At 37.1% G+C, this 23,949-nt stretch overlaps 1 protein-coding gene across 1 annotated transcript in view; it reads right to left on the bottom strand.

Moving 5' to 3' along the window:
- The window catches only part of dph1 (diphthamide biosynthesis 1), a 75,481-nt gene extending 52,141 nt beyond the window's left edge, over positions 1-23,340 (bottom strand). Inside the window, exons 1-3 of the mRNA XM_032545866.1 lie at positions 23,232-23,340; positions 20,577-20,726; positions 9,476-9,539 (exon numbers count right to left, since the gene is read on the bottom strand). Of these exons, the coding sequence (XP_032401757.1) occupies positions 9,476-9,539; positions 20,577-20,726; positions 23,232-23,283 (266 nt within the window). The 5' untranslated portion in view covers positions 23,284-23,340. The remainder of the gene's footprint in view (positions 1-9,475; positions 9,540-20,576; positions 20,727-23,231) is intronic.
- Positions 23,341-23,949: the final 609 nt, after the last annotated feature.

The raw sequence follows: 23,949 nt of genomic DNA on the forward strand, positions 1-23,949 counted from the left end.
TCTTCCATGTTGCCGAAATGTGGCAAACAAAGAGAATCCAGCATGATGTAAAAGCTTAAGTATCTAATATTTCTAAAAAGCCAATAATTATTCATATTGTACTTTAAACTACGAATCCAAACCCAAGCATTAACTTTTATGCAAGTTACAACCAAAGTGGCCACCCTGTCTTTCTGTATCTGTGGAAAGAATCAATTGTACTTTTCACAACAGCAGGGACAATTTCAGAGGTGCTATTTTCCAAGGTATCATATTACACAGTGTCAGCACCTACCAGAATTTCAGGTCTGCCAGGGCATGATGTGATGTGATTACGTTTCGCAAAGGTGAGACTGGTGGATATTTTTGTGATCCTGTAAGTCTTTGTCCGGGAGATGAGGATGGAGATTAGTGTGGCTGATTCACTTTCATCTCCGGGTCGTGGTCGTGTTGACAGGCTTCAGTTTCATTCTTAAATGCCTCCTTTGGTCTTTGCTGTGTTCAAACTAAGTAGGAACACAACAGAGATGTGAAAGGAGTAGAAAAACTTTGGGTGTTTTCACACCTGATAGTCTGATAGAGTCGGTTCGATTGGGGACTTAAGTTGCAACTGAACAGAGTCAAACAAATCAAACCAATTAAAAAATGTCTTCACACCCTCGCCTGTGGTGGCGCTGTACTGAAGAAAACGACACAAAAACCTCTGAAGAAGACATGAGCATAACTTCCGTCTTCACGAAATGTGAACAAAAATGGATTGCAACCATTTTCGTGGTTTTGGATTTCTCTTTCATCCTAGGTAAAAGACCACAAGCTATTTCTCCCTCTACTGCTAGACTCTCTTGAGGTTTTGGCTGTATTTACCCAGAATGCCCTGCACTATTGTTTGCTTCCTGCTTTTGGATCGGTCTCTGGTCCGCTTGCATTCTCATATGTCAAACGAACTTGACTTTCTAGACAAACAAACCAGAGTTGGATTAATCTCTTAACCCATTGACTTAGATCTAAGTATTTTGAGGGTGACAGTTAAGAGTAGTGGACTAAACAGGGCTGGCGTGCTGGTATAAATGCACCCTTAGGCGCCCACTTCCTACTAAACGAAAGAAGGAATTTAAGATTCCAAATAGAACAGATGAAAAGTGGCACTGGGGAAAGTGATAAACTTTTCCACTGAAATATATGCCATCAGTCCTGTCACTGTATTTCTCTAAAGAAGATGTCACAAACCACGGGAACAGCCTCACAGAAGCTGACAAGTTTTCACTGGGGTTTGCTGGAACCTGTTGAGATCCTTCTTCAGGAAAGTTTTAAGTGGGCAGTAGGAAAACGGCTGTCTGGAGAAACCATCATTAGAAAATACAACCTTCTATGGGTGAACTTGAAGCTCATACAGGAGTACTAATAAGCATCTCAATTAGCTAAAGAGCCAGCACAGGCGAGAGCCGAACGCAAGTTTGGGGAAACGTGTGTACGATCATTCACTCGCTCATTTGCCAGACCTGTTGCTCTTGCTCAGCCATGGAGAACGAGACAACGTGAGGGAAAGAATGCGTCGGAGTCTCCTGCGAGGCTTCTTCCTAATGCTAGACTTGACATTTACCCCGGGAGGCTGTGGGCTGTGGCTGCTGCTGCTCTCACTGAAATGATTCAACCTGCTGTGCAGAAGGGAATCTATTCTGATGGATGTCGACAGCTAGGAAGTAGAGATGTCTTGGGGATGTGGGGAGTTGTGTGCTTATATTGTTTCTGGATTTACCAACACACAGCACTTGACATAGCTTTTATTTGAGCCATTTAGGGGGTTATTTTGGCAGTCACCAAGGCTTGGCATGATGAAGACGGATGGAAAACAGGTACGGTATGACAGTGGGGGTCTCAGAGGGACGGTTTTCAATCACCCTTTTGACTGAATAACCCTGTCAACCCAGCAATTCCCAGACAGTTTTACAGATACCAAATCCAAACCAGCAGAATCATTGAACATATAATTCTCACATGTAAGGTTGTCACAACACGCAATTAATTTCATGACACATTAAAGTGAACTCAATAATTTCCATTCTGATGATTATTTTTTGAAGGGAAATTTTGTTTGCAGAAACTTAAATTCATTTTGATTATGGTCTTGGTTGTGTGTGGTTTTAGTTCTGTTTAGTTTATCGTTATTGGTTTATGAGCTTAATTTTGGACATTTTAGACATCTTTCAGTTCCAGTGTGGTGTTCTCTACAAAATTGTATTTGTGTTTGAGAGGGCATTATTATCCCTCAATCAATATATTACTTGAAAATGGTCTCAAAACAACAATATTATCATTTATTGCAATAAATACAGGGATAATTTATCGTCCTGCACAATTTGTTATTGTGACTAACTCACATGTCACAAATGTTTTTTTAAATTTGAGATATTGATGCCATGCTGAACTTCTTATCTTAATTAGAAAATTCTCTCTCGGATACCTGAAGGGAAAGTCGTAAGCTGTTAGTATAAAAATTTCTGTCCATTGCACCTGATTTTTGGTTTTCTATCTACCAACCTGGAACTTATCTGAAATCTGGTTCCCGCGGTAACAGGTCTACCAGGTCAACTTAAACATCCCCAGTGACCTTGCGAGTAACTGGTTCTAACATAAAATGGAGGGCCAAAGTCAATTCATAATATGCTTGTCACATGGGGAATAGAGTCTGACGATACAGCAAAAAAAAATTACCTAAATGTATTTTTTTTGATAAGGGATGTGCATAAGACTGACATGACAGTGTCATAAACATGACATAACACCTGTTATAAACATGGAGTCTTCATGAATGCTTCTGATTATTGTCATGAAGTTTCATTTGGTAAATAACATTTTTAATTTTAATTGACTTTTTATGAACATTTTCATAGAAATTTGCATTAAAAGGAACATTATTGGTCAAATAATGCATAGTTGACACTTTTAATTGACTTTTAATGGAACTTTCAGTGCAACTTCGCATTGAAAGTGTCACTATTTACCGAATGACACTTCATGACGACAGTCGTAAACATTCATAAAGACTCCTACATGTTCATAGCAGGTGTTATGTGATGTTTATGACACTGTCATGACAGTCTTATGCACACACCTTCAAATAAAGTGTCACCCCAGTTTCCATACAAACTTGGTGAATACATTTTTGTGCGTTTTTCCAACTCTGTCCAAGCTTCGTCATGAGTCTTCATAATTTGCAGAGGTTCTTTAAATGTTACACATGTAACTTTGTGGTTGTTCCAAACCACAGATCAATGACTCATGCCATGAAATAAATGCCATGGATTATTGGCCATCTCAATCAACGCGTAGGCTCAGTCACTGTTATATCTTTAGACCTATTTTCAACAAAGCACCCTCGGATTTTCTATTTATCTGTAGGTTTTATCTATTGGAAAGGCTGAAGATCTGATTAAGAATGATTATTTTTGGTGACTGTACAAGCTTGTACATCAAATATGGATTTGAACAAATGCATTACTCATACATCTTTCTTCGTTTTTCTCACTCACATTTTATAAGTTCAAAGTATTCCAATGCTGGGAAAGCTACTGCTGCCAAGTATTGTGTACAATACAGTGATGGCATAGTGAAGTTATCTTCATCGTTTTGCTCCTTCATCACACTTACAAGAGCGTGAAAACGTAATTGCCTTTTAAATCTAATAAATAGCTGCTCCACTAATAAAAGCAACATTTCCCATTAAGTATTTCTGTCCTAATGCTTGTGGTTTTGGACAAAAACTCATGTGCTTACTAGGCCTGGTCTAGGCATAACATAATAATTTATCTATAAAGCACCTTAACAGTTCAACCACAGCTGACAAAAGTTCTGAACATTAACAAAATGGGGCTAAAAACAGAGTTATGTGTATATCAACCCAACAAGGGCATTTTTTCCTCAACAGATACATTTACACCAACAGTCTTGACTGATTTCCAACCCTGCTGTAATTTTGGGCAGTTCCACACACATTTACTGCAGCTATCCGGAGTGTTAAGTGTCCAGCAATTCAATTTTATCGATAATTCAGAAGTAACTTGTTAATTATATTTTCTTCTTTTACCAGCTGTTGTACCAGTATTGATACATTTTTACAATATTATTGCAAATTGCATGTGTTCATGATACTGCGCAGCTAGCCTGACCATAGCTTTCCTACACAATTCCACTCGATTTTAGTCTGCCTTTTGTGCTACTCCTGGGATTTCTCCCGTTGAGCTAGATTCTTCAAGCAGAATCTCTGCCGGGCCAATCAACAGACAGAAGGAGAAGTTGTGACGTCAACTTTCTGTGCAATTGTAGAATTGCAGTCTGCCTGTAGTTTTATCAACAGCAGTAAAGCTGTAAAGTTTAAAACGTCCAGGAAGCAATCATTTTTAGTAGCTGAAAGCCCAGACCCTCTGTACGGAGCAAAGCGTAGAACAAGGGGCTGGTTTTTACCATCCTACAGTGCCGTCCTAACCTGCAAACGTTTTAAGCTGTGCTAGACTGTAGAATCTGTTGTACTGTTCTGGAAAACAAAGTCAAATAAAAGCCCTTTAATGATGCTTATCACACCCCAATAATCATGAGATGGCATCAGCTATAGAAGGGCCTTGGAGAACTTTATGACATGTACTGAATATCTGAAAGGGAGAGTTATTAGCCAGGGCATTTATATTTCTTTGCAGGCAGAGATTCTCTCAGTAAATTTTGCTTCTAGCTTATAAAAGTACCTTTCAAACCTAGAACAAGGCAATGGGAAACACACAATAAAATATAATGGTGCAGTTACCAGCACACACATTACTGGCAGCCTACACAGCATTATTGGTTTTGATTAGAAAGTTTCCTCTCTCATTCGCCTGTGAGAGCTGACTCTAAACTAATCTTTGAACCCATATGACATTGTCACCACAGGCAGCGGACTGAATTATATAAATTGGCACAAAGAGAATCAGATAAAAGAGGCTGAGCATTGGAACAAACAGATCACTGCTCTAATGAGCATCAATGAGTTCTTTAATTTATGTCATTTGTTGCTAGTTGTGATTCTTGCCTCTCTTTTTTTTCTATTTTGTTTTTTTTTTCCTACAGTGCTACACTGTATTTAAGTATAACAGTTTGAGAGATCATCCTTTTAAGCATATTTTTTCCTAGTTCAAATACTGAGCAAAAATATGCCAAAACAACTAAATAGATATTATTGTTACATTATTATCTATTGTAAACGTGCATATATAAAACGTTACACGTTTTGGCCGAAGCACATCATGATTCACTAGAGCCAGTCCTCATTAAGACTTTGCAATCCATCCAGCTGAAGGTCCTAACTATTGGTGCAGCTTAAGCTTTTCATCCTAATTTCAATATGGATCTCGGCCCGGTCCATGTAACAGGGGTTGGTAATAGGGATGACAAATGGGTCCAACATATGATGCTATTTTGACTTCTAGTAACACTAAACATCTGCAGGTGAGACAAGGTCAGCGCTAAGTTCTGCCAACATGCTACATTTTTTTTTGCTGCATAGATGCTTCTAAATATTCCGTCCTGTGATCTTTTTTTAGTTTTAACGTGAAAAGCAACAGCTCCACGGCAGCGCAGCAGAACAGTAAGCAATCTTTATTGGTGGAGGTGGGAGGGTGGGAGAGGTAGGGTGTCAAATTAAACATCCAGAAGCAGAAAACTTTCACCTATGGGTTAATCCACTGAAAGGATCTGCTAAATCTCATGTGCCATGCCGAGATTGTTATCAAGGCTATCCTCACTCCAAGGGCACAACTTAAGAGATTATATATAGTATGAGCTAAAGTAGGCAGAAAAACAAGGTTGGTTTAGGTTCCTCTTTAAAAAGTTAGGGCTTTATCTTTACATAGAAATCAAGGACCACACAACTGGGAGGCAAAAGCTAGCACAGGCAAGGATACAGACACTTCTAGTTGGATAAACCATGACAAAATCAGCTAAAAAGCTTTAAAAAAAAACAGTAAGGGTGAATTTATTCAAATGTAAAATAAAGCTAATGTAAGTTGTTTATGGTTATTCAACCAAAACATGACTTAATTTGGGGCTTTTAAAGAGTGATTTGAACTAGAGATGAACTAATCCCCTTTTTCAATTCTGATACTAATGCAGATATCTGAGGTTTAGTATCGGCCGATATGATCGGATACAGAAAAAACTCTGCTAAATGGACTTAAAATGTTTCTTTTTTTGAATAAATGTACTGAATTACAAATTTATTCGATAACTTTTCACCAGCATACATAAATACACCAGTAGCTTCACAAGCTTGGTCTAAGATGTAAAGACAACAACATTAATTTGTTCAGTCAGTGCAAGTAGGAGTAGAACAGCCAATGTGAAATAAGTAATAAAGAAATTGATACCGACAAAAACAATAGGTTGACTACCTTTGATAAACATGTAAAAATAAAACTAATATTCTTCTAAATGGTTCAGAAACTGAAATTAGAAATTCTAATATATCATAAGCTTCCTAAAATAATGACCCAAGTCATTTTTGCCCAAAGTGAATTTTTTTTTTGCCTAAAACATATTTTGAAAAGAAAGAAATGATGATTTAGTTGTTTTTTTTGTTTGTTTTTTTTGGCCAAAATCCCTTTTGACAAAAAATAACTTATCACATTATTCCAGGAAAGGGATGATATAATGTGAAATAAAAAAAATAAAGGATGACGTCACCCAGAGCACAAAGCATAGAATTAGACTGAACAGATCTGCCTTTATAGATCAGCCACATTGTCACCGGCACCTAATGTAGAATTTTTTTTTATATCGGGACCAATACAGATATTAGTATCTGATTGGTACACCTCCAGTTTGAACCATCTGTTCTCTTAAGAAAAAAAAAATTATAATAATTTAAGTTAACTTTTAAACATTAGAAAACCTGCTTACTTTGTGCCTGCTCTGATCTTTATTAAGAAATAAAAAAAGCATCAGTAATCCAGCAGATCAAAACGAAAACTATGCGAGAAAGATATTTTCTGCTTTGCAGTGTGGAGGAAAAATCATGCAGATGGCGACGAGAAGGCGAAAAACATCGAGAGACAAATGATAAAAGACGAGCTATAAAGGAAGTCAGAAAAGCAATTAGTGTCCGCTAATTGCTCTCATTAGAGGAGATGAGGCCGATTTAGCGGCGTTCCGTGATGGACGTCCAAACACGTAGCGTCAATGTGGACTGCACAGATGTGCGGTCTGAGCGCGCCGCAGCACATATTGGCAGCTCTCAGTCTGATAGCAGCAGAGCTGATAAGACCGGAGTCTATCATCAAAACTGCACTCTATCTGGTTTGTGTTAAAGAAGCAGAACTGACTGTAAGTCGAACAGGAGATAGAGAAACAGCAGACGCCTCACAGAGGAGCAGTAAAGATAAACAGCATTACGGTGTAAGAGATGATGTATAAAAATGTAGAGACAGAAAGACAAAGCTCAACACTTAGCAAGTGTGCGGCCTTACTATTTATATTTTAAATAAGTGCAGCAAGGCATCGTAATATAAAGCCCGTGTAATCAAGAACAAACTTAACACACTAAAACTGATGTGATCTAAGCTTCCTGCATGAAATCAAATACCTCACTCGCCCTGAAAAGTTTATAGGAGCTCCCAGCACTCTATCGTTCATCTTGTCTATTTTGTAATCGGGTTTCAATCGACGAACACAGTAAGGAATCCACGCTAAGTGTTTAATGATAGCACCCATTTTCTTTAAGAGAACACATGACAGGCACAGCTCCTGGGGAAACAAGGGCAAGTTGAGAGCAAAATGAGACCGCAGTAACAGCAAGCAGGGGGAGAGCAAAACAGAAAGAGAGAAAAAAAAAGATGTTTTAAGTACATTATGGCCCACTTGCTCAAATGTGTTTTGAAATGTGTCTTTTTTTATAAGCACTACAAAACAAAATCTAATTTACTGGAGACCAGCCAGAACCAGAGTTCAGATACGGCGGACCATTGCGGCGCGGAGCGAAAGCATCCGTGTCCCGTTTCCCCGCATTTTTGTCACATTACAACTGGAAACTTCAGCGTGTTTTATCGGGATTTTATGTGACAGATGAACACGTGATTGTGGTGTGAAGCGAAAATGAGATATGGTTTTCAAAATGTTTCACTAAACAGAAACACTAAAACGTGGATCATGAGTTGATGAGTTTCCACAAGTGGTAATAGAAAGTTTTGTCAATCTGTGGAAATCGATGTTTTCAACTCGTGACACCTATTCTAAATTAGATTTTAGGTATGGACTGGACCACTTTAACATATAAACATGCTTTGATCCAAACCATTCCATTGCAGCATTGGCTGTATTGACCCATTGTATATACCGAACATTTTGCATTTAAGATAAAAAAAACAACTTAGGGGCGTGCCGTGGTGGCGTAGCGGTTAGCGCGACCCGTATTTGGAGGCCTTGAGTCCTCGACGCGGCTGTCGCGAGTTCGACTCCCGGACCCGACGACATTTGCTGCATGTCTTCCCCCCTCTCCTTCCCTGTTTCCTGTCAGCCTACTTTCGTAAAAGGGACACTAGAGCCCACAAAAGACCCCCTGGAGGGGTACAAAAAAACAAAAAAAAAAAAACAACTTATTTGTCTGTAAATATGCTCAACCCAGAACTCCTGAAGTGGCATAGTTCTAGCTTCAACCAGTTCAAATATTGTAAAAAAAAATCTCCAACTAAGCACAATTTGATGTCCAATTATTAATCAGTCAATCCAAATAATAATCACCAGATCAGCATTATCACTGCCTTGATGCTAAGTCAAGTACAAAGGGCTGAGCTTTTCACATGATGATATTACAAGTATTTTTTTTTCAGATGCAGATTAATCCTTTGCTGAGTAAAGGAATATTTTAGTGTTGTGTTTTTGTCAACAAAATGGCTTTTATTTGAATAAGGAGTTCAATTATCTGTTTACTTGCATATTTTATGTATTTACAGTATTGTATAAAAAAGGCCATAGTGAAACATTTGCAGAATCACATGCAATTCCAACAAAATATCGAAATATAAAAAACTAAGATACTTGTAGAAGCTACAAGATGTTTAATCAAAAATCCTCCTTAGTTCAGTAGAGAAATAAAAAAAATTTAATAAAATAAAATGAAGTCTGTTTGATGCATTAGGGCCAACGTGGATGTAATTAACAAGAATGATAACTCTTCCCTCCACTCCAACTGAGAGCAACAGGAGCTCCGGTATCTTCTTCGTCCAAAAAAACCACCCCCCCCAAAAAAACACAGCTTAATCACATCTCATTTTCTGCAGAACTGGTGGTTGAGTCAAAGGCGTGGCGTTACAATGATGCTCTCAGTCTGTTAATGAGTACCAAGTGGCCACGGCAAGTTTAAGGTTACATGCTGCTGGTTTGACTTCTACGCCTGCAGCTCGTTCGCACACTCCCAAATAATAATAATCTGAAATAAATAAATAAACAAAACACCTTTTTAGTTCCTCCAGCTTACCTCTCTATGATGTCGGCGATGGCACAAGCAAACATCTGCAGGCCCTCCGGAAGCTGCAAAGCGACTGAAACGAAAAAGACGACGACAAACAGAGGTTACATGCTCGTGTTCTAGCAATGGGGGACGTGTTATTGCAAACCTGGTGGACGGCACAGCTGTGCTGGTTCACAACGCTGATAGCAAACGGTGACATTTCAGAGAAATATTAATTCTGCTGCTGCCGGTCGCGTTTTAGCGGGTGACGGGCTGCTGGAGAGTCCAAAACGATTACCGCAGCTCTCTGCGGCTCACAACTCGCCACCAGCGCCATGCGCAGCGCTGAGTCATTCTGCCCTTAAAGTCAGGCAACCAATTAACTTTCACTTGGCCCTCTGATCCCAACAATAAGAGGTCAGTTGATTTACTGACACATGAGCCGAGAAACCCGAAAGAAAAATCTAATTTTAGGGCTTTGCTAAGCAGTTTGTGTCTCTTCTCAGACAGGCATGCTTTAGTTCTTTTATTTTTTCATTTTAATAAACACAAGCAAAAGTGCCCAGAAGCACAGTTTGCCTATCATCTCTGCTGCACCCCGCATGCAATCAGGGAGCCCCTTTCCTTTATGCATATTCCTTCAAAGACAAATGACTGCTACTAATGTAAACACACAAACCGGCTTTGAATGAAAAATTCTCCTCCTCAAAAAAAAAAAAAAAAAAAAAGCATATTAAAGAAAGAAAAAAACGAACTGGATAAAGATATTTCACATGTTTTCTATCAAAACCTCAGTAATAAGAAGTGAGTCGGCTCGGCGCACACAAGGGATCTGAACTACATTCGCTGGAAAACATGTGGGAGCTTTGGCAAAGGAAACTTCTTAAGAGAGAGAAATGAGGAAAATGTAAAAGGCAGCCGGTTCATCTGAAAACATCTAGTTGATGATAACCTGTGCAAACTGAGCACTTACAGCATTAGTTATTTTTCAACCAACAGTTGTATTTCGTCACTCAATATAATCACTAGTATAATCTATTAGGGATGCAAGTTATCGATTAGTGAACGAATAGATCTTATTAATTACCAAGCAGCCACTTTGTTACAAAACTCAGCTTCTCTCATATCAAGAGGGTCAACCGTCTTTCCACAACATGATGCACTAAATTTTTAATTATGCAGAATTTTTTTAAAAAGCACATATTTTAACAACTTTGTGTGAGCTGTGTCAAATACTGACTGAATAAACAGATAACTGTGATTTTCTCACAATATTAAACTTAAGACATATTTATCAAATATGACAAAAGAGGGATCTGTTAGGTTGCAGAATCAAAAAAAGATGAAAAGAGTAAAATATGTGAAACACTAAATGAACAGAAATACAATACAAAGTGCAGCCAGTGTATGGCAAACCTTTTTAACATAAAATCAGTTCATCCTGACTAGCCGTAATTACATTCTAGAGAGCTAAAAATGGATCTACATTTTGTCTATGCTAAAAGGTAATTTAAGATGTCTTCAGTTACATTTTGACGAGTCAAAATTCATTTCAACATATTTCAAATGACGTCACCAGATCTGTCATTTGACAGGTCGCACATCTGTAATTACAATTTAAGGTCTTTCAAACGTAATTATGACTGGTCAATATTACATTTTTAGATACCAAAAATTAAGAATTAGACTCTTTGTGCAAAACGTACAGCCAAAATAAAAAGTGATATGTGATTGTTATAATGTGCTCAAACTAATATTTTACACTAAGTAAACCAGATTACTTGGTTTTGTTTAAGAAAGACTTATCTACTTTCTAACACAATGCTAACATCACATTAAAAGTCCGGTCAAATCAGTCAATCAGTGATGAAAACCAGCTAATTTCTCTTGAAGGGCTCTGACCTGGGATCAGTGCAATTACATTTATGGGCTGATAAAGGGAATGTCAAAGGATCAAACACTTCTGTCTGTTTTTGATTTTCTTTGAATGCAGCCATTCAGGGTTTAAACAGCATTATGTTGATATTCCTCACTTCATTCAGGATTAGCTGATGCTAAAAAAATACATTTAAAATGACAGCAGCTGGATGTAATCAGGAAATAAAAATAAAAGAAAAAAGTTTAGGTTCTATTCAAAATGCTAACATAGTATTTTGCCTCTAATTACATTCGCAAGTTAGATCTTCATCTTTAAATAAAAGCACTTTCCTCTAAAATGTCCATCATTACAGCAATGCAAATGTCTTGACAGATGCATTTAAGATTTTTTTCCATAGTATATCAAAAATTAATCCAGGAACAATTTAGCTACATTTAGTGATATTAATCATTTTCTGTGTCCATTAATTAAACATGGTAACATCTTGTCCTCAGTCACTGCAAACACACTGATGGAGCCATTTGTAATCCTCAGAGGAAGAAAAGGCGAAAAGTCAGATGTGGATTACGGGGATGACAACGAGAAGGTGAATGTGGCACAAAGTCAAGAGAAGGAATGTGGTGATAATGAATGGAACGCAGCTCGTGAATATTTGCTAAAAACAAAAAAGGATCTGCTTTTCAGATATTTTTTCAACTTGACAAAATAATAAAAAAGGTAGATTATTTCACCAGCTGTGGGAGATTTGAATGATAATTTCCTCATGTTCAAAGTGAAAGATGGTTATCGCAGAGTTGCAAGTGACGTGCTTCTTATTGCTTTCAAAAATGACCTACATTATGAAAACAAAACGTAAATTTGACAATTTTACATCAAATGGGGTTGATTCTTTTTTTACTTTTATGGTTGTGTCGTTTTCTATCTTTTCAAAATAATCATTTTAAATTTTATTGCTGTGGCGATCACTTTAATTAGCAGGTCATGTCTTCATTTTATGGGAAGTGCATCTCAATAAATTGACATCAAGGTGTTAATTTGTTTCATAAATTCATTTCAAAATGTGGAACTCGTTAGATATATTTGTGCTCAGTGGCATATTGCAAGCATTTATGTTTGATAGTTTTGATGATGACAGCTGGAGAAAAGCCAAATTTATTTTCTTCAGAAAACAACATAGTCGATTACAAGCACTCAGTACTTGATGAGGGGAGCTCTTGCAGCGGATCACAGTATGTAGCATGGAGGGGATCTCTAGCACTGCTGAGATGTTAAGAACGCCCAGGTTGCTGTAATAGCAGCATTTAGCTTGTATGGACTGTTGGGTGTGTTGTCCCTCATCTTCCTCTTGACAACACTTCAGATTCTGTGTGGCGTTTGGGTCAGGGCAGGATGCTTCACAGTAACACCATGGTCGTTAAGCAAAGTATTTGTACTTCTGGCAGCATGGGCAGATCCCATAAGGACATAAGGACAGTGTTGATAGTAAGCTTATCAGCAGAGAGAAGAGTAAGGTATTCTTAGACTGTTGTGCTGACCTTGGACATGTCTAAAAAAACAATGGACCACCACCAACAGATGACAGGACTCCCCAAATCATCACTAAAGGTCCCGACATACTTCATCTGAAGTGCCAAAATCTGTTCTCATTGACGTAGACGACGCGTGACGAAAATTGTGTCATTTTGTCTGTAGGGAGGCATCCGCCTGCCGAACTCTACACCAGACCCTGGTTGAACTATTTCGAAGTGTTGTTTGAGTGGTCAGAAGTTTGTTGCCATATTTTATGCGTAAATGGGCTCAGATAGCAGAGTTGATATTTCTCCTCAACTAGACCGCTTCCACTATCTGGTTTTTGAATTCGTAGAACATGAGTACTTTTAAGGAACATTTATCTGACACGGTGAGGAATAATGCACATTTGCTCGATCCTTCTCTAGTACTATAATAATAATAATAATAATAATAATAATAATAATAAGACTGGCAAATAGTTAACTCCTGGATGAAAACTGTAACATCGTTGTTCACAGAGGAGGAAGTCTAAAAGAAAGTGTGGCTCTAGCTCCGTGACTGTTTTGTAAAAGCTAAACAGAGGATGCATTGAGGTAAGGAGAATCTCCCGACAGCAGTGGTGTGGCGTAAACTGGACGAGGAGGGGCGTCCCACAGCTGGTCTGTGGTGTTCCATTGAAGATGTGCGCCAATGCATATGTCCCAAAACCACGTGACTATGTGGCGACTGTTTGGCTTCGTATGAAGTATGCTGGAGCTTTAATTGTTGAAACTTCACACTGGACCTCAAATAACTTGAATTCTGTGGCTCTCCAATCTTCCTCCAGACTCTTTGACTTTGATTTAACAAATGAAATGCAAATTTTCGCTTTGATCTATAAAGATTACTATGGATCACTGAGCAACAGTCCAGTCTTCTTTTTTTTCCCCCTTAGCCCAGGTAAGAGGCTTCTGATGTTGTATCTGCTTCAGAAGTGGCTCATCACAAGGGATGTGCCGAACTGCAGCCCAAGAACCAAAGAGTTCAGAGTTCAGGACAATAGAACATTTGTGGTTTAAAGGATGGATCTATAGAAATTAGCACTAATAACACCTATTTAATGACACATTTTAAGTACATGTATTGTTTGATTTCTTTGCATATGTGGATTGGATGGGTTGTTGCCAACATCTAGTGAAACTTTTATGTTATTTGCATCTTTATAAATACATTTATTTTAAAGTTGGTGATGTGTTCATTACCCATTTTACCCACTGTATATATGAGTTTCACTTTTTTTGAGCTGCATAACAGAAAAACTTTTTGATGACTTTCAAATTTACCGAGATAGAGCTCCATTTATTGATTGAGTTTATTCTGAAAAACACACCCAGAGTGCAGGAGGTTTTCATGGGAGGTGCCTGCCATCGATTTCAACACAGCCGTGTGAGCAACTTTGCACCAAAATCTTTATTTCAATCAACAATGACATTTTCTGCCAGTTAACTCTGTCACATCTTTCCACCAGAAATCCATCAACGTGTCTGTGAACCCGTTTAGTTTGAAGTCCCAGAATTCAGTACACAAAAGGGTCTTTTTTACATGACTTGGCCTGAAACAATTTCAGCACTTCAGTGAAGTAATAAAAGATGGAGCAGACAACGGGCCGAGCAGGCTGAGGTGGGATGTACACGGGATGGAGTGATAGACGGAGCAATAAGAGGGGGTGGAGCGGGAGTGCTTCTTACAGATGAAAGGTTAAGGGATCACCCGGCGCTCATGCAGGCAAGGAGACGGGTCATTACATGGAAAAGGGCAGGTTTATTAGCGGAGAAGGATTCCAGAGTGCACCTCTGCCATAGTGGACGGAAAATAAAGAACTGTCTCCGACTGTTGGTTCCTGTGAAAGGATGAGTCAGATGCCAGAAGTGAGAGTGCAAGCTTAAAGCTTAGACCTAAGCTTTATAAATGCTTTCGACTTGAGAGACATTTCTGCCCCAACAGACCAAATATCGAAGACTTACCTCGACAAAAACACTAAAAAACACTAAAAACAGCCAAGCAGGGAAGCTGCAGGGGAGGGGCGCTCGGTGAGTATAAAGCTTGGAAACTGCAGCTCCTTGCAGGAGCTTTGTCCTTGAAGGCGGAGCTAGGTCCACCCCGGTGTTTTGAACAGTTGATTGGTTGCCACGGGAAATTAAAGGATTTCTCAAACATGCATGAAAGAATCAAAGCAACACTCCAGGTATGTTTTTGATGAGTGAACATTAACATTATGACACAATGTTAAGCTCAAAAAAAGTTTATTTTACCTAATACTGCTCCTTTAAAAACCTAAGTGTTGAACAGATAAGCACCCTAATCTGGAATGGACTTTCAAACCAAGATTAGAAATCCAGTTGCCTTCTGCCTTCTACATAAGAACTTACAGTTTGGGTTTGAGCTCATTTATTATTTCCCTATGAACATGATCTCAGGCATATAACATTATTGATAGAAATAAAACTCAAATGTTAAGAAGAAAACATAAAATGTAATGAATGATCTATAAACAAGAGCTGCACAATGTACCCTAAAATCTATGTAATGTATAGTTTGGAGTGATACAGACTAAATATTGCATTTTTTCATTACTGTGTAGCTGCAAATATTGTGTCAGATTCTAAAGCCTTCCTACACCAGGACAAACACAATACGTTTTGGAACTTTTTTCCCCCCATAAAGTGCAACATCAGAAGCCAGAGAAAACGGTAATCACAGGCGACTGTCGTAGGCTTAAGATAAATTCAGTGGAATCTGAGAGGAAACTTTGCTAAGCGATCAACATTATTTGCATTTTGTGTCCTGAAGATTGGCATGACACAGGCTGCAAGACAACAGGGAAAAAATTTAATTAAAAGTTGTAAAAGAAAATCGTTGCTAAGCCAAAAACACTGAATCACAAAGCTGACACTGCGATACAGTTCCGGTGCAAGCTGAGTACTGACATATTAGAACACCATCCAAAAGGGAACGATTAGAACAGCAGCTTATGAAAACATGATATTTTTTGTTCCAAAAATAAGTCGTTTTTAGGTGCAATATGAGCAGAACATTAAGTGATCCACATTAATCGCGTTAGTTTCACATGTTGATCTCAGTGTTTTGTTTTGGATTTTTCTGACTATTCTCATCAACAAAAAAAACATTTTTTTTTTAAAACAGCAGTGAGAACACATAAAAAGCTGGTCAGCAATCACAATAAGGGTTTGGTAGTTTTAATCCCAATAAAGACTTATCCATTTAAAATTGTGAAAAGCATAAATATTTTCCAATATGTCGTTTTTAAAAAACATAAAATAAAACGTAACAAAAGAAATATAATATTCAGTTTGTGAATAAAAGAGTAAGCCAGCCTTTACTGTCTTATTAGCAATCAAGAAAGAAAATAACAGACAGCTGCAGCCAATCAAATGTGCACACTTTGGGAAAACCTTCCTACTAAGCAAATAAACACATCCATTTATTGATTCAAAGTTATAATCAAAAATAGTTGATTTGAATAATTGACAATAGATTTTTTTTTCCAAGAATTTGACTAAATAGTGTGGATGGATTTATTTCCTTTACAAAACAAACTTTTTAATACATACACTTTCTCTAAAGTTGTGCATTTTATGAAGAATGCACAAATTCATTGATAAAAATGAGAGATTGATAAAAATGTACATTTTTATCAATCTACTGAGCTACGTGTGTGTGTGTTTACGACCATCACTACACATTGTAAGAGTGGTTTTTTTATTGCTTTTATTTTTATTCTTGTTAATGTATGCTATGCTGGGACAAATCAATAAAGTATTATCTATGAAAAACCTAAACCTAAGTCAGGTCATTTTAAAAGCTAAATAATTTTTTTAATCAAATGGTACAGAGGATCAACTATTTTTTCCAAGTTATTTTTATTTATTTCTTTTCACAGCCGATACAAACCAAAGTTGTTAGACGGTCAGTATTAGATTCTACCGTGTGTTGTTCTTCTGTACCCAATTTTTAACAAATTGTGTGAGACTCAAGAGGAGTTCAAAGGATGACAAAGAAACAGATGGACACTAAGAGGAACAAAGAGGAACAGGGATGATAAGGTGAGTTATGCTCTTTGAGTTCAGAGAAAGGCTGAGCACAGATAAAAATAAATAAATACATTTAAAAAAAACTGCACCAGCAGGATGTAGCAAACCTAACACTGCAACTGCCAACAGCAAATGCTTTAAAAATAAATAAATACAATGATGTAATCCTTTTGGCATACAATTCGCATATTTCTATTGATGACAATAAGGGACAGAAGGATTACATATTACGTGTTGGTGAAAAATATTTAGCTTTTTTCAGGTTCAGGCTGGTAGATGAAAAACCAAGAATTAGTAGAAGTCAAAACATGCATGGAGCACTGCGTGGGAGCAGAAACTGAAAATAGCTATGCTATGCTATAAAGAGAGAAGATACCAAAATATGTGGCTCCCAGTCGGGCCCAGGGTGTTTGTTATTGGAAAGGAAAATCTACTGGACACAGAAAAAAATATATAAATAAAAGAATAAACCTCACCAAGTTATGTAGGACTGCCAGGTAAAATGACAATCTGCAAGGAGAGCTCCTGGAGCCGACAGCTATTTTTATTTATTTATTTATTTTTAAAATATATTTGGAATAATCACCTCTCAGTTTGTCAGGGCATAAGTACCTGTGATAAGTTAAAACCTAAATCGGAGACAAGTATTATGCATTTCTTGGAGATTTGTCATGTAACAGTAAAATTTACAATTATTTTTAAATGTGTGAACAAGAAGCAAGCAACCTAGCAATGGGCTTGAATTGCAAGCTACCTGAAAGTAACTGTTGAGCAATTAACCCTTTAATAGCAGAATAAGCTAAAATTAGCTTGATCATTTCCATTCTGGAATATTTTTGAAGAGCAATTTTGTTCTTAAAGACATCATAATCCATTTTATTTATGGTTTTGGTTGTGTGTGGTTTTTATTTCTGTTTCATTTATTGTTTTGCGCTTGTGTTTTATTTTGGATATTTTAAATATCTTCCACTTTCAGTGTTAAGTGTTCTTTAGAAAATTAAAGTTGGTTGGAATTTGAGTGGTTGACCTTGCATTACTCTACCATTCTCTATATACTTGCTTGAAAATGGTCTCAAAAACTATAATATTATCTTTTATCATAATAATTGCTGGGACAATTTATCATCCAGCAAAATTTGTTATTGAGCTAGCCCTCTGAATAACTCAAGCTTTACCGACAGAGGACATACCGATTGCGCCTTCATAGAAGAAATACAAAAAGATAAGATAAGATTTATTTGTCATTGTCATCAACAGATTACAACAAAAATAAGTGGTCTCAAGAAAAAAGAACTAGTACTGAATTGGAATTAGAACTGGCCCATCGCTCACTGGCTCGCAAGCCAATAGTGAACAAACCATGAAAGAAATTTGTGTTTTAGAGAGAAAAACAGCCAAAAAAAAAAAGTTTTGTGTACATTTGTAATGGAAGCCAAGCTATAGAGGAGGCGTGCCAAAGTCGGTCCTCGAGGGCCAGCGTCCTGCATGTTTTAGTTCTCTCCCTGGTGGTAGTAACAACCTTTTCAGCATGTCAATGATCTTCTTAGGCCAGCTAATGAGCCATCATTGGATCCAGGTGCGTTAAACCAGGGAGAGAACTAAAACATGCAGGATGCCGGCCCTCCAGGACCCACTTTGGGCACCTCTGCTATAGAGGAAGACCAAGTAGGTTTATTAAGAACAAGGTCTGCAGTTGATCCCATGAGGAGGCTTAAGGGTCTCATATACACTGGCATACTTCACTCCATGGAGGTCTGCACATACTCAATGAGGACATCCACGCAAAGGTAGATTTTTTTTTTTTAGAAATTACATTTTCTTGAATAAATTTTAGAATTCAGTTGGGCAATTCAATTTTTTTCCTCCATCCTCTATTTTCCACACCTATTCAAAGGGGAAAAGTAAAAAGAGGAAACTGCATTCACAGGTGGTGTGCTTAGAAACCTTCCTGTATGGACAGTGAGGAGAAAAGAAAATCTGAGTTGGGGCACTAGCAGCTTCGGAGTGAGTGCAGTTCTCCAAAACTGTCAATAACACACCAGCACAATTCCTATGGGAGTGCCATCACTCTAAAGATCAAAAAAAGGCCAACATGTTCCATTTACAAATTCAGTGTTAACTGACACCAAAGCACACAAGACATGAAGTGCATGTGAAAAGCATTTTGCTTCAGTTTAGTGACCCAGAAGAGGGAGAAGACCGCAAAAAAAAAAACAACAACCTTTCTGTAAAATTACAGCAACATGGAGCTTAAACCATCTTCAAAAGAAGCCACCCTCAATGCACGTTTTGTTAGTATAACATATATATATATACATATATATATACAGTATATCTTTTTTTTTTAATATGGCTCAGAGAAACTACTTTTCCTATTTGGTTTGGTGGATTATTCATCCTGAGGCAGTTTCCAGAAATTCTCATCTTACTGTCAGTGGAGGCAACGGTAACCTTTTTTAAAAAAGGACATCTTGCAGGTGGGAAATTGCGCAGTAGCAGTTATCAAAGTCAGTTAAGTCAAAACACACTCATATATGGCTTCAAACATTTTTACCTTAAACTGGCTTTCTGTATCAAATGCCAAATGCAATGTAATCTAAAAGTCCCCTACCTCTGAGAAGTAATACAAATCTAGTTATATTTATGAAATAATAATGAGTTACTGGTGAAATATTCCATGCAACTCAACAGTTTAACAGAAAATACGGGAATTTCTAACAGTTTTGTCTCTTCTAAGTAATACACTTACTGTATGTAACATTTCTGAGAAAAGTGCAAAACAGACAAAATAACAATCTGAAGTTTCCTTGATGCTCACTTTGTTACTTAAGTCTTTTGCACCAAGTCATATCTCAATAAGTCTTATAAAACTGCAAAACTGCTGAAACACTGAGTCCCTTTAAATCAAGACAACAAACCTGCATACTTGTTTTTGAACCATAATAACTGGAATATTGACCAACATATTTGATGTATTGATGGTATTCGCCAAAATGTAATGTCTGTTATTAGTATTCTCAACTGCTAACTATGTTATATATAATTATGTTTTATATGGTTTTCACAAGGCAGAGCTCTTTGAACAACCGTGTTGTTGATATGTACTATGCGGATAAACTTCGTTGATTGATTGAAATAATAAAAATTACATTTATCCCATTAGATGAGTGCCATGTAGTCTGCCTAAAATATAGAACTGCTTTTTAACATGCTTCTCTTTTCAAATCACCATACTCATACTCAACAGCTAAAAATCCCAAACTTGTTTTGGTGCTTTAAATTATTAAAATAAAAATAAGCTAAAATATTTTCACTTTTAAAACATCATTTGTTCAAAGGAGCTCCGCTTACTGATTCATTTTCTAAAAGCGTTGTTGAAATTAGGCAATTTTCAGCGTTAGAATCAAACTTCTTCAAAGTAAAGCACATGCAGACACATAAGTGTAAAACATCATATTTTTCTTAAGGTAAGATCGGCAAAATATATTTTTGCAATGATGTAAAGGATCGTCTAAACCTGCCATATTACCATTCAACATCTGCAAAACTTTCATCTCGAAAGCAAATATTAAGCCAAGGTGAGTCGAAAGTGTAAATATAGAAATTAAAATGAACAAATTGTCTACAGGAAGATTAAAGGAATCACCTCTCTTCGCTTTTGCTTGTCTCACTCTCCAAACGGTCTTGTGGATCTCAAAGTTGTAATTTGACGGCAGGACTTTGATGGCTTCCTGTAGCTCAGGGTCTTGGAGGATTTCATCTGGGATTTGATTGGCTACCCGCCGAGGGCCCCGCGCTGCAGACAAAAGGTGATCGTTGACATATTATCAATTTGAGAAAACGAACCAAGTTGAATCATACAAGATGACCAACAGCAGAACATTAACAACCGGTGGGCGGGAGGAGCAGATTACAGAGAAGGAACCGTCACTCAAATTAGATTTCCACAAATCACTGATGGGTTTAAAATTCATTGAAATCAGAGAAGAGTTGAAAAAACTTTATTGTGCAAGTTTACATTTCCACAGAGTATGCAACAAATGCATTATTCCAGTATGCATTGTGCAAATATTATTTTTTAAAAAGATGGAGAATGTATTACTGTTTGAATCAGAAACTAAAATCTAAAAGAATTATTTTATAGATAGCTAATGTAAATAATATAGTCATTCATCAGGTTTTCTCTTTAAAAAAAAGATCTTAAATAAAATCTGTACCCTGTTGTGGGGACAGAGGGGGGATGGGTGTAAATACATTTCTATTAAAAGGAAAACAATCAAGATTTTCTTTTTATGTTTTAAAAGACCATCTACATCATATAGTTTGAAATAAGAAGAAAAAAATGGTATGAAATTGCAGAAATCACTTTAGTTTCAAACACAGCAGCACACGTGAATTGTTGAGCTACGATGAACAACCAGCACAAACAGCTGTTTTTACTGAAACAGTGAGGACAAAAAGAAAGAAAAAATTACCCTGCAACAACACATAAGGCTAAATATAACACTATATACACTATATATATATATATATATTTTTTTTTTTTTGTTGTTTGGTTTTTTTGCCATTTTTCAACCAAGTCTTCAGGAATGGCTCCTATGATGGCAAACTTTGGATCTTCAGGAATGTTTATATATATATATATATATATATATATATATATATATATATATAGGAAAACATTATCCCAGAAGGGGTTAATAATTGGACAAGACTAGAAAACATGAGTGTGATTCCCAACATGTGCGCCGCCGACCACCACCAAACATATGAGCTTTCGTCTACATTTCTGTTGTAGATGAAAGACATTTTCAGAGATGGATAACAAATCTACACCAGCTTCACTTCTAAAGCACTTTAAGAACCGATATTAACTGCAAAAAAGTTTTGTGTGGTATTCATAAGAGAAAGAAAATACAGATGAAAAGACATCAGAATAAAACACAATAAATTAATCAGGCCAGCTAGTTGGATCACAATGCATTAGAAGAATAAAAGAATTGTTTTAAAGGAGTGATGTGAAGTGTTCCAGTAATATCGAAGGGTAAGTTGTTACACAAAAAGGAGCAGTGACAGCAAATGTCCGGTCTCCTCTGCTTTTATGTCTGGTTCTGGGAACATGCAAGAGCAGTTTATTGTTTAATCAAAGTGTTCTGGAAAAGACAAAGAACATCCTGGAGATACGGCGCATCCTAGGCCGTTCATAACTTTAAAAAGAAAAAAGAAAGAAACGACAAAATAATTTAAAAAATAATATCCGGTAAGAAACTGGCAGCCAATGCAGTGGAGCCTGAACTGTGGCTACATGCTCACGTTTCCAGTTAAGAGTCGAGCGAGACATTTGCAGACATTGTCAAGAAGATTGCTCCAATATTTTAGATGATGAGTTACAGTCATCTATACACAAAACCTGTTCTCAAGGTTAGTTTTTATTAAAACCATAATGCATGACACTGTGTAAAAATATGACTGCTCATCTTACTCTTTGAAAAATGAATTTTGTATCTTCACAGTCTACAGTGATCAGTAAGAGCAATAAAATACTAGCTGAGGTGGATATTTTGTTAAACGCTTGCCTATTTTTCCCATCCCTGAACAACATAATAGGTTAAGGTATGCTTAAAAAGTTCAATTAGCTAATTTCTTCTTCTTTTGTTTTATCTCAAAATGAATTTTTTTTTAAGAAAAAATAATTTACTCAAAACTAGTACTTCTCTTGAACTTACGACAGACAACCAGCCCATTTCCTTAGCACTTCCTTTATAGCGTCTTAACCAAACGCATAGTCTACTTTTAATTTTGACAAAAAGTAGAGGCAGTCTACTCAAATATTACAAGAACTATTTTGTATTATTTTAAGTTAATTCAAAAAGGAACCAAAGTTTAAAGTGGAAAGCCACTGAATGAGGAAAATAGTGTAAAGCATTTTAAGACGCGGTATGGTTTTTGCATTAATTATACTAACTGACGGCTTTCCATACTCACGTTTGCGTAAAAAGCAGACTAATTTCAGCACGTTTGCCTAATAGAAAGCTCTGAGTTCATTTGCTCATGGAACATGATAGGTTTAAAACTAGAGACAGAAAGCATGCACTTTAAGAGAACTGTTGTAATTTACTTAAAAAGAATCAACTGTGACATTCAACGACGTGTTGTCGTGTGAATTAGAGACATTTAAAGCAGCACGTTGTCTCTCCTACTAGACCGCGCAAGAACGCCGGTAAAACTGTATCTGACTCACACTGTTAATAAAATACTGAGCGAACATGAAACGACAGGACAAATGACACGTTTCCTTCACCTGCAGGCTTTTTGACGGGAACTACCTCCACTTCGGTTGCGGGCGCAGCCATGTTTGCTCACTTCCAAACAAGAAGCACGTGAGCGACAGAAAGGCGAATCCAATCGCTTGCGGAGGAAAGGCGCGATAAGACGAGCACCGAACTCATCGATGGCACAGCGGCGGGACGGGAGGAGAATACCAGAACACAAGTTACGTTCTTCTTCTTCTTCCAGTTACGTCGAATCGTCTGATACGATATTTAGCTGGAACTGTTCGCCCTCACAAAACCGAAACACACGCCAGAAAATGTTTTTGAAAGGCAATAACATCTTTATGAAGTATTAGAAAACAAAAATAAAAGGGACGTGAAACAAATAAAAAAGAAAGCAACATAGCGCGCGCACAATAAAAAGATTGTAGCTGATATACTTTTGCCCAGAAATTTTTCAACTTTATTTAAAAATACAGCGAATTTTTATTCCGTTGTAACTGTTACGCAATACCCCCATTAAGGTAATGCTTCCTCCCTAGCATTACCCTAAGTACTTTTTTTTAAATTAAAGATGTCCAACTCCCCCCCCCCTCCCTCCCACCCCTCCCCCCAAAAAATAAAAAGTAAAAAATACACGATCAGTTGGACGAAAAATCAAAGTGAAACATTATCCAACAAATACTAAATACAGTTATATACAGTAAACTATACATAAATGATTATTATAATTTTTTTTTTTTTTTT

The sequence above is a fragment of the Xiphophorus hellerii genome, chromosome 18 (assembly GCF_003331165.1).
Source record: "Xiphophorus hellerii strain 12219 chromosome 18, Xiphophorus_hellerii-4.1, whole genome shotgun sequence".
In the NCBI taxonomy this organism is placed as follows: Eukaryota; Metazoa; Chordata; class Actinopteri; order Cyprinodontiformes; family Poeciliidae; genus Xiphophorus; species Xiphophorus hellerii.